This window comes from Bubalus kerabau, chromosome 3 (assembly GCF_029407905.1).
Source record: "Bubalus kerabau isolate K-KA32 ecotype Philippines breed swamp buffalo chromosome 3, PCC_UOA_SB_1v2, whole genome shotgun sequence".
Taxonomy (NCBI): domain Eukaryota; kingdom Metazoa; phylum Chordata; class Mammalia; order Artiodactyla; family Bovidae; genus Bubalus; species Bubalus kerabau.
The window spans coordinates 12,586,060-12,599,124 of record NC_073626.1 but is presented as its reverse complement, the minus strand read 5'-3'; the positions used below and the strand labels follow the sequence as shown (position 1 = coordinate 12,599,124).

The following is a 13,065-nucleotide window of genomic DNA, read 5'->3' as shown; positions in this document are numbered from 1 at the left end:
TTTGGCATTGCCTTTCTTTGGGATTGGAATGAAAACTGACCTTTTCCAGTCCTGTGGCCACTGCTGAGTTTTCCAAATTTGCTGGCATATTGAGTGCAGCACTTTCACAGCATCATCTTTCAGGATTTGAAATAGCTCAACTGGAATTCCATCACTTCCACTAGCTTTGCTCATAGTGATGCTTTCTAAGGCCCACTTAACTTCACATTCCAGGATGTCTGGCTCTAGGTCAGTGATCACACCATTGTGATTATCTGGGTCGTGAAGATCTTTTTTGTACAGTTCTTCTGTGTATTCTTGCCACCACTTCTTAATATCTTGTGCTTCTCTTAGGTCCATACCATTTCTGTCGTTTATCGAGCCCATCTTTGCATGGAATGTTGCCTTGGTATCTCGAATTTTCTTGAAGAGATCTCTAGTCTTTCCCATTCCGTTGTTTTCCTCTATTTCTTTGCATTGATCATTGAGAAAGGCTTTCTTATCTCTTCTTGCTGTTCTTTGGAACTCTGCATTCAGATGGGAATATCTTTCCTTTGCTCCTTTGCTTTTTGCTTCTCTTCTTTTCACACCTATTTGTAAGACCTCCTCAGACAGCCATTTTGCTTTTTTGCATTTCTTTTCCATGGGGATGGTCTTGATTCCTGTCTCCTGTACAATGTCACGAACCTCATTCCATAGTTCATCAGGCACTCTTTATCTATCAGATCTAGGCCCTTAAATCTGTTTCTCATTTTCACTGTATAATCATAAGGGATTTGATTTAGGTCATACCTGAATGGTCTAGTGGTTTTCCCTACTTTCTTCAATTTAAGTCTGAATTTGGCACTAAGGAGTTCATGATCTGAGCCACAGTCAGCTCCCTGTCTTGTTTTTTGCTGACTGTATAGAACTTCTCCATCTTCAGCTGCAAAGAATATAATTTCAGTGTTGACCATCTGGTGATGTCCATGTATAGAGTCTCCTCTTGTGTTGTTGGAAGAGGGTGTTTGCTATGACCACTGCATTTTCTTGGCAGAACTCTATTAGTCTTTGCCCTCCTTCATTCCGTATTCCAAGGCCCAATTTGCCTGTTACTCCAGGTGTTTCTTGACTTCCTACTTTTGCATTCCAGTCCCCTATAATGAAAAGAACATGTTTTTTGGGTGTTAGTTCTAAAAGGTCTTGTAGGTCTTCATAGAACCATTCAACTTCAGCTTCTTCAGTGTTACTGCTTGGGGCATAGGCTTGGATCACCGTGATATTGAATGGTTTGCCTTGGAAACAAACAGAGATCATTCTGTCGTTTTTGAGACTGCATCCAAGTACTGCATTTCGGACTCTTTGGTTGACCGTGATGGCTACTCCATTTCTTCTGAGGGATTCCTGCCCACAGTAGTGGATGTAATGGTCATCCGAGTTAAAGTCACCCATTCCAGTCCATTTTAGTTCTCTGATTCCTAGAATGTCGACATTCACTCTTGCCATCTCTTGTTTGACCACTTCCAATTTGCCTTGATTTATGGACCTGACATTCCAGGTTCCTATGCAATATTGCTCTTGACAGCATCAGACCTTGCTTCTATCACCAGTCGCATCCACAACTGGGTATTGTTTTTGTTTTGGCTCCCTCCCTTCACTCTTTCTGGAGTTATTTCTCCACTGATCTCCAGTAGCATATTGGGCACCTACTGACCTGGGGAGTTCCTCTTTCAGTATCCTATCATTTTGCCTTTTCATACTGTTCATGGGGTTCTCAAGGCAAGAATACCGAAGTGGTTTGCCATTCCCCTCTCCAGTGGACCACATTCTGTCAGATCTCCACCATGACCCGCCCGTCTTGGGTTGCCCCACAGGCATGGCTTAGTTTCATGGAGTTAGACAAGGCTGTGGTCCTAGTGTGATTAGATTGACTAGTTTTCTGTGAGTATGGTTTCCGTGTGTCTGCCCTCTGATGCCCTCTTGCAACACCCACCGTCTTACTTGGGTTTCTCTTACCTTGGGCGTGGGGTATCTCTTCACGGCTCCTCCAGCAAAGTGCAGCCTCTGCTCCTTACATTGGACGAGGGGTATCTCCTCACCGTCGCCCTTCCTGACCTTCAACGTGGGATAGCTCCTCTAGGCCCTCCTGTGCCCATGCAGCCACCGCTCCTTGGATGTAATAACCATACCTTAAACCTTCTTTCTGAGGCAGAAGTGCCTTTGAACTCCCATATCTTAAACCTTCTTTCTGAGGCATAAGTGCCTTTGAACTCCTTTGAGGCAGAGGTGATAATTAATTATTGTCTTAGACCCCTTTATTTTTTCGCTTTCTGTCTGATGTCACGTAAGGCATTTTCAAGCCCATGTGGAGAGTAGCCATTTGCTCTTGAGATGCTGATGTAATTTTTCAAGTAAGTTTCTTAGGGAAAGAAAGGTGGGTGGGTAACCATTAAAGGAAAGTAAATCTGAAGACAAGTGCCTTTTACAAGTGCTTGGCTGTTACTTGTTAATTTACATGTGGGTAAGTGGGAACAGTGCAGAAATAACCTTGGTACTGTTCATTGATCTCTGTGGAGCCAGTCAGGTGCTTAATTTCTAGTTTATTCTGCTACAGAAAAGCATTCTGAAACCAAGACTTTGATCTTGTCATTATAGTATTTGTATCTTTTAAAATACTGCTTCCACTCATACAGTTCTGGTTCTTTCATGCTAAATACTTGAGCTCTTTACTCACAAGATTTAAAAAGCAAGTTATGACAGGACTCACAGTGAAAGGTCTGTCTCTTGTCCTCATTGGCTCGTTTTCCATCCTTCTTGCCCCACCAACGACAGTAGTCATCTTTGGTTAGTTTATTGTATCTCTTCCAGCATTTCTTTATGCACATCACAAGCAAATGTACTTCTCTTCTCTGTATTTTTACTTCTCTCTACCTTGTTAGGAAAGATTGTAGGCACCATCACCTTTCTGCACCCTTGCTGTTACCACAGATGAGCTCAGACGTGTCTTAGTTCTTCCTTTACAGCTGCCTGGGTGGCGCATGGTATTTTACATACTGTGAGTTTATCATTCAAATAGACTCAGCTGTAGACTTGCTGGGTCAAAGGTTCCTGTGTTTGTAATTTAGGGTAAATGTTGAGAAGTTGCTTCCCACCGACTTAGTGGTGGTTTACACATCCACGTGCCATATCAAGACTGTCTGTTCCTCCTAGTCTCATCCCCAGCACTGGTTTATCAAACGTGTTTGATCTCTGTCAGTCTGATGGATGAAATGTGGCTGTGAGGCTCAACATGTACTTCTTATGCTGAAGGAGGGGCAGCTTGGTTCGTGTTCACTGTCATTGTTAAACTAATGCTCTTTGAAGTAGGCCTGGTCTGAGCTGTTCCTGTCTCCTGCTTTTCAAGGTTGACATTTTGTTTGACTGAATGGTATTTAGTAATATTAATCCAGTGTCTGTGTGGTGTCTTTATGTTTTTGAAGGCTTCGGCACATCTTCCTCATCTTCGAACACAGCAACCTCATCCTTCAAGTTTGGCATCCCATCACCCTCTTCTGGGCCCTCTCAGACGTTAGCCAACACTGGGAACTTTAAATTTGGAGATCAAGGAGGCTTCAAAATTGGCGTGTCAGCAGATTCGGGGTCTGCAAACCCCCTGAGTGAAGGCTTCAAATTTTCTAAACCCATAGGAGATTTTAAATTTGGAGTTTCATCTGATTCTAAACCTGAAGAAGTCAAAAAAGACAGTAAAAATGACAGTAATTTTAAGTTTGGACTTTCTTCTGGTTTAAGCAGTGCAGCTCCTTTAGCTCCATTTCCGTTTGGGGTGTCTAGTCTCGGGCAGCAAGAAAAGAAAGAAGAACTGCCTAAATCCTCATCGACGGGCTTTAGCTTTGGTTCAGGTGTCATTAACCCTCCCCCCACTGCTGCTGCTGACACCGCGGTGACCTCTGAGAGCAAGAGTGGCTTCAGTTTTGGAACCACAGACACCAAGAGTGTCTCTGTGGCTCCTTTCACGTGTCAGACTTCAGAAGCAAAAAAGGAAGAAACACCTGCTACCAAAGGAGGGTTCGCTTTTGGCAGCGTGGACCCTGCCCCTCTGCCGTCAGCCTCATTATTTGTTTTGGGACGGACAGAAGAGAAACAGCAAGAGCCTGTCACTTCTACATCTCTCGTGTTTGGGAAGAAAGCTGACAATGAAGAGCCGAAGTGCCCACCGGTGTTTTCCTTTGGGAATTCAGAGCAAACCAAAGACGAGGGCTCTTCCAAGTCAGCCTTCAATTTCAGTGTGGTGAAACCATCTGAAAAGGAATCCGAGCAGCCAGCAAAGCCCGCTTTTGCTTTTGGCACTCAAACCAGTACTGCAGCTGGTAAGCATTAAACCTTTTTTTTTTTTTAACAAGGTGTCGACAAATGCAGCAAGTCAAGGGACAGTTTACACTGGACATGGTTGAGAGAGTCCCAGTCACAGAACTCTGGGAAGGCGTAGAGGACTTTCAGATTTAACTGCTCCGTACCACCCCTGCCATCCCCTCCTCCACTCTCCGTGATTCTGACGAAGTTACTGCATGTCTGATTTTGAGAGATGTAGCTCTGATGGAAAGCCCACAGTATTTGCATATTTGTCTGTGACTTTTTCCCTTCTGTTTGAGCTTTTAAAATCAGAATTGACACACACTATTCAGGAAGATAAGCTCAGGAAATACTTTCTAATAAAATCTTTATGTACAGGCCTTCATATTACAAATAGCAATAGCCAGTCTTCAGCTGGCATTCGAGGAACATAGACAACAAATACCTGAGAAATAGAGGTGGATTTGAAAACTAAAATTGCGAAGAAAAAAACAGCATTTTTAAAAGTAAAAAAAAAAAAAAACATAATTGGTGAAATAAAATCACTGCGTGGACTGAGTAGCAGGAAGGAAAAAAAAAAACAAACGTCTGATAATCGGATTAGTGAACTAGAATTTCCCAGAACACAATGTAAAAGAACAGATTGATCTAAGCCATATCCACAAGTTCCATTGGAATAGGAGTGCCTAGAAGATGAGGACATTATGAAGGAAATATCAAAGAAGCAACAGGAGAAAATTTCCCACATGTAAAGAAAGACACTGGTCTTAAAAACGACGTGTTCACTGTGAAGGACCAGTGAAATTTTAGAACATTAGGGCCAAAATCCTGAATGCTTTCAGAGAAAAGAGTTTGCCACAAATAGATTATCAGATTAGCACCAGACTTCTCATTTGTAACATGGAATGCTAAAAACAGTAGAGCACTGACCTCAAAAGGCAAAAATGGTCTTGAGATTGTGTTAACCAGTCACATACTCTTAGGCGGTAAGAGCCACATACATATGTTTTTCAGACAAGCAAAGAATCAAAAGTTGAATACCTATGAACACTTTTGAATAATAAATTGGAAACACAAGAAAATGAAAAATTAACCTGAAAATATTTGTATGGAATTCAGCACCTAGGTACGAGCAGTTTTTATCTATAAAATTTTACTTAAATTGAAAAACACCCTTCAAAGAAAGCAAAAACGAAATTATCCATTATTATTTAGAAGGAATAAAAATGAGATAGGGTCTAATCAAATTTAATCCTAGTATCACTATATTATTTCCATTGAAACATACATTTTAAACATCCTATTAAGCAACTTGAAAGTGACCTGTTATTACATTTACTGTCAATTATACTGGTGCCCATACTCCACTGTGACCAGCGCTGGCTAGTAGATAGTGTTGGAATTGAGATATTATTGAAACAAGTTTTTTAAAAAAGTCTTATACTAAAGGTAGCTGGATTCAGGGTCACCATATACAAAATCAATAGCTTTCCTCCAAATCAAAAGTGAATAGTTTGGTAGCATATCCCATTTATATTTTCTAACAGGTCCAATTAGTGTTTTATAATATCAGCAGAACCTGCAACATGGTAAATAAGAGAGCATAAAAGAGATATTTTACACTTGTTCTGAGTGAATATCCTTTCCTCTCCACTTCACCCCCAATAGAATTTCAGTTCTTAGAGGAATCTTTGTGAGCTTAAGTGAAAATAATTCTAAAAATTCATATGAAAGGGAAATCTTAAATTGTGGTGAGAAAGGCTGACATACTGTCAGGTTTGCCCTACTAATATCCAGCGATACTATAAGGCTGCAATATCTCAAACAGTCTAGCAACGGTAGCTGTAGAGGTTTGGAAGTTTAGTATGTTGCAGAGTTAGACAAATTAGTGAGCAGACTAGGGTGCACTAGTCTGGACAGCAAATTGAGATAGTGGTGTCCAGTGAGATTTGGATTTAAGGAGTATTTAAAAATATATGTATATTTTGCAAATACACATTTTTATATATATATGAGTAGTTTTATGTGTTTGACTACATCAAAATTTAACAAATTTCCATTCGATGAGCTAATTTATATTAAAATCTTAATGATTCTCGGAGAAGGCAATAGTACCCCACTCCAGTACTCTTGCCTGGAAAATCCCATGGACACAGGAGCCTGGTAGGGTGCGGTCCATGGGATCGCTAAGAGTCAGACACCACTGAGCAACTTCACTTTGACTCTTCACTTTCATGCATTGGAGAAGGAAATGGCAACCCACTCCAGTGTTCTTTCCTTGAGAGTCCCAGGGACGGAGGAGCCTGGTGGGCTGCTGTCTGTGGGGTCACACAGAGTTGGACACGACTGAAGCGATTTAGCAGCAGCGGCAGCAGTAATGATTCTATTTTCTAATGGACTCTCTTCTAAAGATTTTGGGGTAGGAAAAAAATGCCTTCTGTTATTACTTGTTCTTAAAGAATTTTGTTTCTTAATTTCCATCTTACAGATCAAGGTGCGGCCAAGCCAGTTTTTAATTTCTTGAACAGCAGTTCCTCTAATTCAAGTGCACCAGCCACTTCAGTTGGTGGTGGCATATTTGGTAGTTCCACCTCATCCTCCAGCGCACCTGTGGCTGCCTTTGTGTTTGGACAGGCCAGCAATCCCGTGAGCAGCTCTGCCTTTGGAAACGCTGCCGAATCTAGTACATCTCAGTCTTTGCTGTTTTCTCAAGAGAGCAAACCAGCAACCACATCAAGCACGGGTACAGCTGTCACCCCATTTGTCTTTGGTACAGGAGCCAGCAGTAATAATACTGCAACCTCTGGCTTCAACTTTGGAGCTACAACTACATCTAGCTCTGCAGGTATGTTTTAAAAAGACAAATACATGTTGTAGTTGAATTGGCTTTCATTCTAAGTAGATGAACTCTTAGCATGTAATACCACGAGAAAGCATGGCTGCATTTAGGTCATCTCTAGCTGGGATGTTGTAATTACTCATGTGGAATGAAGTACATTTTGAGTTTAATGTAATTCTGGACCACAGCCTTGTCTAACTCAGTGAAACTAAGCCATGCCATGAGGGCCACCCAGGACGGGCAGGTCGTGTTGGAGAGGTCTGACAGAATGTTGTCCACTGGAGAAAGGAATGGGGAATGGCAAACCACTTCAGTATTCTTGCCTTGAGAACCCCATGAACAGTATGAAAAGGCAGAATGATAGGATACTGAAAGGGGAACTCCCCGGGTCGGTAGGTCCCCCATATGCTACTGGAGATCAATGGAGAAATAACTCCAGAAAGAATGACGAGATGGAGCCAAAGCAAAAACGATACCCACTTGTGGATGTGACTGGTGATAGAAGTAAGGTCCATTGCTGTACAGAGCAATATTGCATAGGAACCTGGAACGTCAGGTCCATGAATCAAGGCAAATTGGAAGTGGTCAAACAGGAGATGGCAAGAGTGAACGTCGACATTCTAGGAATCGTGAACTAAAATGGATTGGAATGGGTGAATTTAACTCAGATGACCATTATATCTACTACTGTGGGCAGAAATCCCTCAGAAGAAATGGAGTAGCCATCACGGTCAACCAAAGAGTCCGAAATGCAGTACTTGGATGCAGTCTCAAAAACGACAGAATGATCTCTGTTTGTTTCCAAGGCAAACCATTCAATATCATGGTGATCCAAGCCTTTGCCCCAAGCAGTAACGCTGAAGAAGCTGAAGTTGAATGGTTCTATGAAGACCTACAAGACCTTTTAGAACTAACACCCAAAAAAGATGTCCTTTTCATTACAGGGGACTGGAATGCAAAAGTAGGAAGTCAAGAAACACCTGGAGTAACAGGCAAATTTGGCCTTGGAGTACAAAATGAAGCAGGGCAAAGGCTAATAGAGTTTTGCCAAGAGAACACACTGGTCATAGCAAACACCCTCTTGCAACAACACAAGAGGAGACTCTACACATGGACATCACCAGATGGTCAACACTGAAATCAGATTGATTATATTCTTTGCAGCCAAAGATGGAGAAGCTCTATACAGTCAGCAAAAACAAGACAGGGAGCTGACTGTGGCTCAGATCATGAACTCCTTAGTGCCAAATTCAGACTTAAATTGAAGAAAGTAGGGAAAACCACTAGACCATTCAGGTATGACCTAAATCAAATCCCTTATGATTATACAGTGAAAATGAGAAATAGATTTAAGGGCCTAGATCTGATAGATAGAGTGCCTGATGAACTATGGAATGAGGTTCGTGACATTGTACAGGAGACAGGAATCAAGACCATCCCCATGGAAAAGAAATGCAAAAAAGCAAAATGGCTGTCTGAGGAGGTCTTACAAACAGGTGTGAAAAGAAGAGAAGCAAAAAGCAAAGGAGCAAAGGAAAGATATTCCCATCTGAATGCAGAGTTCCAAAGAATAGCAAGGAGAGATAAGAAAGCCTTCCTCAGTGATCAATGCAAAGAAATAGAGGAAATCAACAGAATGTGAAAGACTAGAGATCTCTTCAAGAAAATTCGAGATACCAAGGGAACATTCCATGCAAAGATGGGCTAGATCAAGGACATAAATGGTATGGACCTAACAGAAGCACAAGATATTAAGAGGAGGTGGTAAGAATACACAGGAGAACTACAAAAAAGATCTTCACGACCCAGATAATCACGATGGTGTGATCACTCACCTAGAGCCAGATATCCTGGAATGTGAAGTCAAGTGGGCCTTAGAAAGCATCACTATGAGCAAAGCTAGTGGAGGTGATGGAATTCCAGTTGAGCTATTTCAGATCCTGAAAAATGATGCTGTGAAAGTGCTGCACTCAATATGCCAGCAAATTTGGAAAACTCAGCAGTGGCCACAGGACTGGAAAAGGTCAGTTTTCATTCCAGTCCCAAAAAAAGGCAATACCAAGGAATGCTCAAACTACCACACAGTTGAACTCATCTCACACGCTAGTAAAGTGATGCTCAAGATTCTCCAAGCCAGGCTTCAGCAATACATGAACCGTGAACTTCCAGATGTTCAAGCTGGTTTTAGAAAAGGCAGAGGAACCAGAGATCAAATTGCCAACATCCGCTGGATCCTGGAAAAAGCAAGAGAGTTCTAGAAAAACATCTATTTCTCCTTTATTGACTATGCCAAAGCCTTTGACTGTGTGGATCACAATAAACTGGAAAATTCTGAAAGAGCTGGAAATACCAGACCACCTGACCTGCCTCTTAAGAAACCTATATGCAGGTCAGGAAGCAACAATTAGAACTGGACATGGAACAACAGATTGGTTCCAACTAGGAAAAGGAGTATGTCAAGGCTGTATATTGTCACCCTGCTTATTTAACTTATACGCAGAGTACATCATGAGAAACGCTGGGCTGGAAGAAGTACAAGCTGGAATCAAGATTGCCAGGAGAAATATCAATAACCTCAGATATGCAGATGACACCACCCTTATGGCAGAAAGTGAAGAGGAACTCAAAAGCCTCTTGATGAAAGTGAAAGTGGAGAGTGAAAAAGTTGGCTTAAAGCTCAATATTCAGAAAACGAAGATTATGGCATCTGGTCCCATCACTTCATGGGAAATAGATGGGGAAACAGTGGCTGACTTTATTTTTCTGGGCTCCAAAATCACTGCAGCCATGTGATATTGCAGATGGTGACTGCAGCCGTGAAATTAAAAGACGCTTACTCCTTGGAAGGAAAGTTATGACCAACCTAGATAGCATATTAAAAAGCAGAGACATTACTCTGCCAACAAAGGTCCGTCTAGTCAAGGCTATGGTTTGTCCAGTGGTCATGTATGGATGTGAGAGTTGGGCTGTGAAGAAAGCTGAGCACCAAAGAATTGATGCTTTTGAACTGTGGTGTTGGAGAAGACTCTTGAGCGTCCCTTGGACTGCAAGGAGGCCCAACCAATCCATTCTAAAGGCAATCAGTTCTGGGTGTTCATTGGAAGGACTGATGCTGAAGCTGAAACTCCAATACTTGGGCCACCTCATGTGAAGAGTTGACTCATTGGACAAGACTCTGATGCTGGGAGGGATTGGGGGCAGGAGGAGAAGGGGACGACAGAGGATGAGATGGCTGAATGGCATCACCGACTCATTGTACCTGAGTTTGGTGAACTCCGGGAGTTGGTGATGGACAGGGAGGCCTGGAATGCTGCGATTCATGGGGTCGCAAAGAGTCGAACACGAATGAGCCACTGAACTGAACGGAACTCTTGGGAGCAATTTTCTCATCTCATTAGGAGTGTAATCTTTAGTTTGTTCAAGTGTTTTTTTTTTTAATGTGTTAATAACCAGACACTGAAGATTATTTTATTAGACGTTAGTTCTCTTTATGCAGTGGATGCATGATCACATAATAGTCAGTATTTGCACCATGTTGCTTTTCTGATAGGAGATCAGTTATCTTCTTAGATATTTAAAGACTTGAATATTTTTGGCTGCAAGATAGGGATCTTATTAATTGAAGGTTTTTTTATGGATTCTTATGGTTTTAGTAAATAATGGTAGCAAGCATTGTATTTTCTTCATCAGTAATTCAAAACTTGTCCTGATCTGTTCAGCAAGGTAAGAGTCTGCAAAGAATCTTGATGTGTACATTTCAGTGTACAGAGATTTCTTGAGGATTGTCTCCTGTTGAGCCGTCTGTGGTGATTGAAGTGTGTCTCTGGGCCTCTAGGATCCTCCTTTGTGTTTGGCACTGGAGCTTCAGCACCTTCTGCCAGCCTAGCGTTTGGTGCTAACCAGACCCCAACATTTGGACAAAGTCAAGGTGCCAGCCAGCCTAACCCCCCAGGTTTTGGATCTATATCATCTTCAGGGGCATTATTTTCTGCTGGTTCTCAGCCTGCACCACCTACTTTTGGGACAGTGTCAAGCAGTGGACAGCCTCCTGTGTTTGGACAGCAGCCTAGTCAGTCTGCATTTGGCTCTGGGACAGCTCCTAATCCCAGTAAGTATGTAGTAATGGTGTAGTTTGTATCCCTATTTGAGTTTTGTATGTCTTCAGTACAATTTTTTTTTCTTTGAATTTTGAAACCATGCTTGTCTCTTTTCTTCGGTCTGTTGTACTTGGCAGAATAGAGATGTGTATGTTTAGATTTACCTATAAACATCATTCCCAACTCTTTTCCCAACACAGTTAAGCACTCTTTTTTGTTTTGTTTTTTTAAACAAGGTAGGTGCAGTTTTTAAAGAAATTAGTGGTCTATTATGTATTCCTGTATTCGTTTATTTGTTTGGCTGTGCTGCATCTGTGTTGCGCTCAGGCTTTCTCCAGTCGCAGTGAACAGGGGCTGCTCTGCAGTGCACGGCCTCCTCACCGCAGTCGCTTCCCGCGCTGTGGAGCTTGGGCTCTAGAGTGCAGGCTTGCTCCACGGCACGTGGCAACTTCCCGGACCAGGGATCGTGTCCCCTGCCTTGGCAGGTGGATTCTTAACCACTTGACGGTCCGTATCCTGTTGAAAGTTTGAGTTCTTAGCCGTCAGGACATGCAGCTCTGCATGCATCTTAGTGCATCAAAAGATCACACACACTCTGATGGATGGTGCCAGTCACATCCTTCCAGCATTAAATGAGCATCCTCATATTTGGATGCTACTTGATTTCATTTTTTGTGAATTCTTTTTGTAATTTTTTGGGGCCCTTATACTAATTGGTTGTTTTGCTTTGCTTATTGATTTGTAGAAATTCTTCATGTATTTTGAATGTTAGTATTTTGTTAGTACATGTAGCAAAATTTCTCCTGTTCTGTGACACATGATAATTATTTTAATCAGGATTTAATGATTCCCAACCCCCTAATACAAAATTGAAGAGTTTAGCTCTCTTTCGCACAGCTAACAATGCCTTCAGTCCTAATAGAGTGATACTGTGTGGCTAGACCACTGTGCTAAATTCGCAAACATTGCACGATGCACTGTGATTTTCTTTCCTAGACAACATTTTGTTTTTCCTAGCATCAGTGATTTCTTCTCATGGTTAATATTTTCTTCTTCCATTTGTATATAACTATTTTCAGTTTTTTCATATACTTTGGCTATTTCTCAGTGTCTGAAATTTTACCACATAATTTTTTAAAGTTTTTCATTGGCTTTTATTTTTGCTTTTGTATTGATCTCGTTGATGAGCAGTATTATGTAAGTGTACAACATAGTGAGCCACAATTTTTAAAGGTTATACTCCATTTATAGTTACTGTAAAATATTGGCCACGTTCCCCACATTGTATAATATATCCTTGTAGCTTACGTTATACAGAATGGTTTGTACCCCTAACCTCTCCCCTGTCTTGCCTCTTACCCCTTTCTTCTCACCACTAACGACCAGAAGTTCTTTTGTGCGTCTGTGAGTGTGTTGCCTTTTTGTTACATTCACTAGCTTGTTAGATTGTTCGGATTCCTCAGATAAATGATATCATACAGTATTTGTCTTTCTCTGACTTATTTCACTTTGCATACTCCTTTCAAGCCCCTACGTGTTGTAAATAGCAAAATTTCATTCTTTTTGTGTATACGGTGGGATACTACTCGGCCCCAAAAAAGCACACACACATACACACTGCTGCTGGTAAGTCGCGTCAGTCGTGTCCGACTCTGTGCGACCCCATAGGCAGCAGCCCACCAGGCTCCCCCGTCCCTGGGATTCTCCAGGCAAGAACACTGTGGAGTGGGTTACCATTTCCTTCTTCAACACATACACACTACATCTTCTTTATTCATTCATTTATTGATGGGCACTTGAGTTGTTTCCTTATCTTGCTAT

At 41.7% G+C, this 13,065-nt stretch overlaps 1 protein-coding gene across 10 annotated transcripts in view; it reads left to right on the top strand.

Annotated features, from left to right (window-relative positions):
• Positions 1–13,065, top strand: part of NUP153 (nucleoporin 153) — an 80,942-nt gene that overhangs the window by 61,329 nt on the left and 6,548 nt on the right. For 7 of the 10 annotated variants that reach the window (XM_055570711.1, XM_055570709.1, XM_055570710.1 and 4 more), the window contains 3 exons: positions 3,438–4,325; positions 6,797–7,153; positions 10,983–11,255. In XM_055570711.1, the coding sequence (XP_055426686.1) occupies positions 3,438–4,325; positions 6,797–7,153; positions 10,983–11,255 (1,518 nt within the window). The remainder of the gene's footprint in view (positions 1–3,437; positions 4,326–6,796; positions 7,154–10,982; positions 11,256–13,065) is intronic. The other 3 variants (XM_055570707.1, XM_055570708.1, XM_055570713.1) reach the window with 3 other exon arrangements.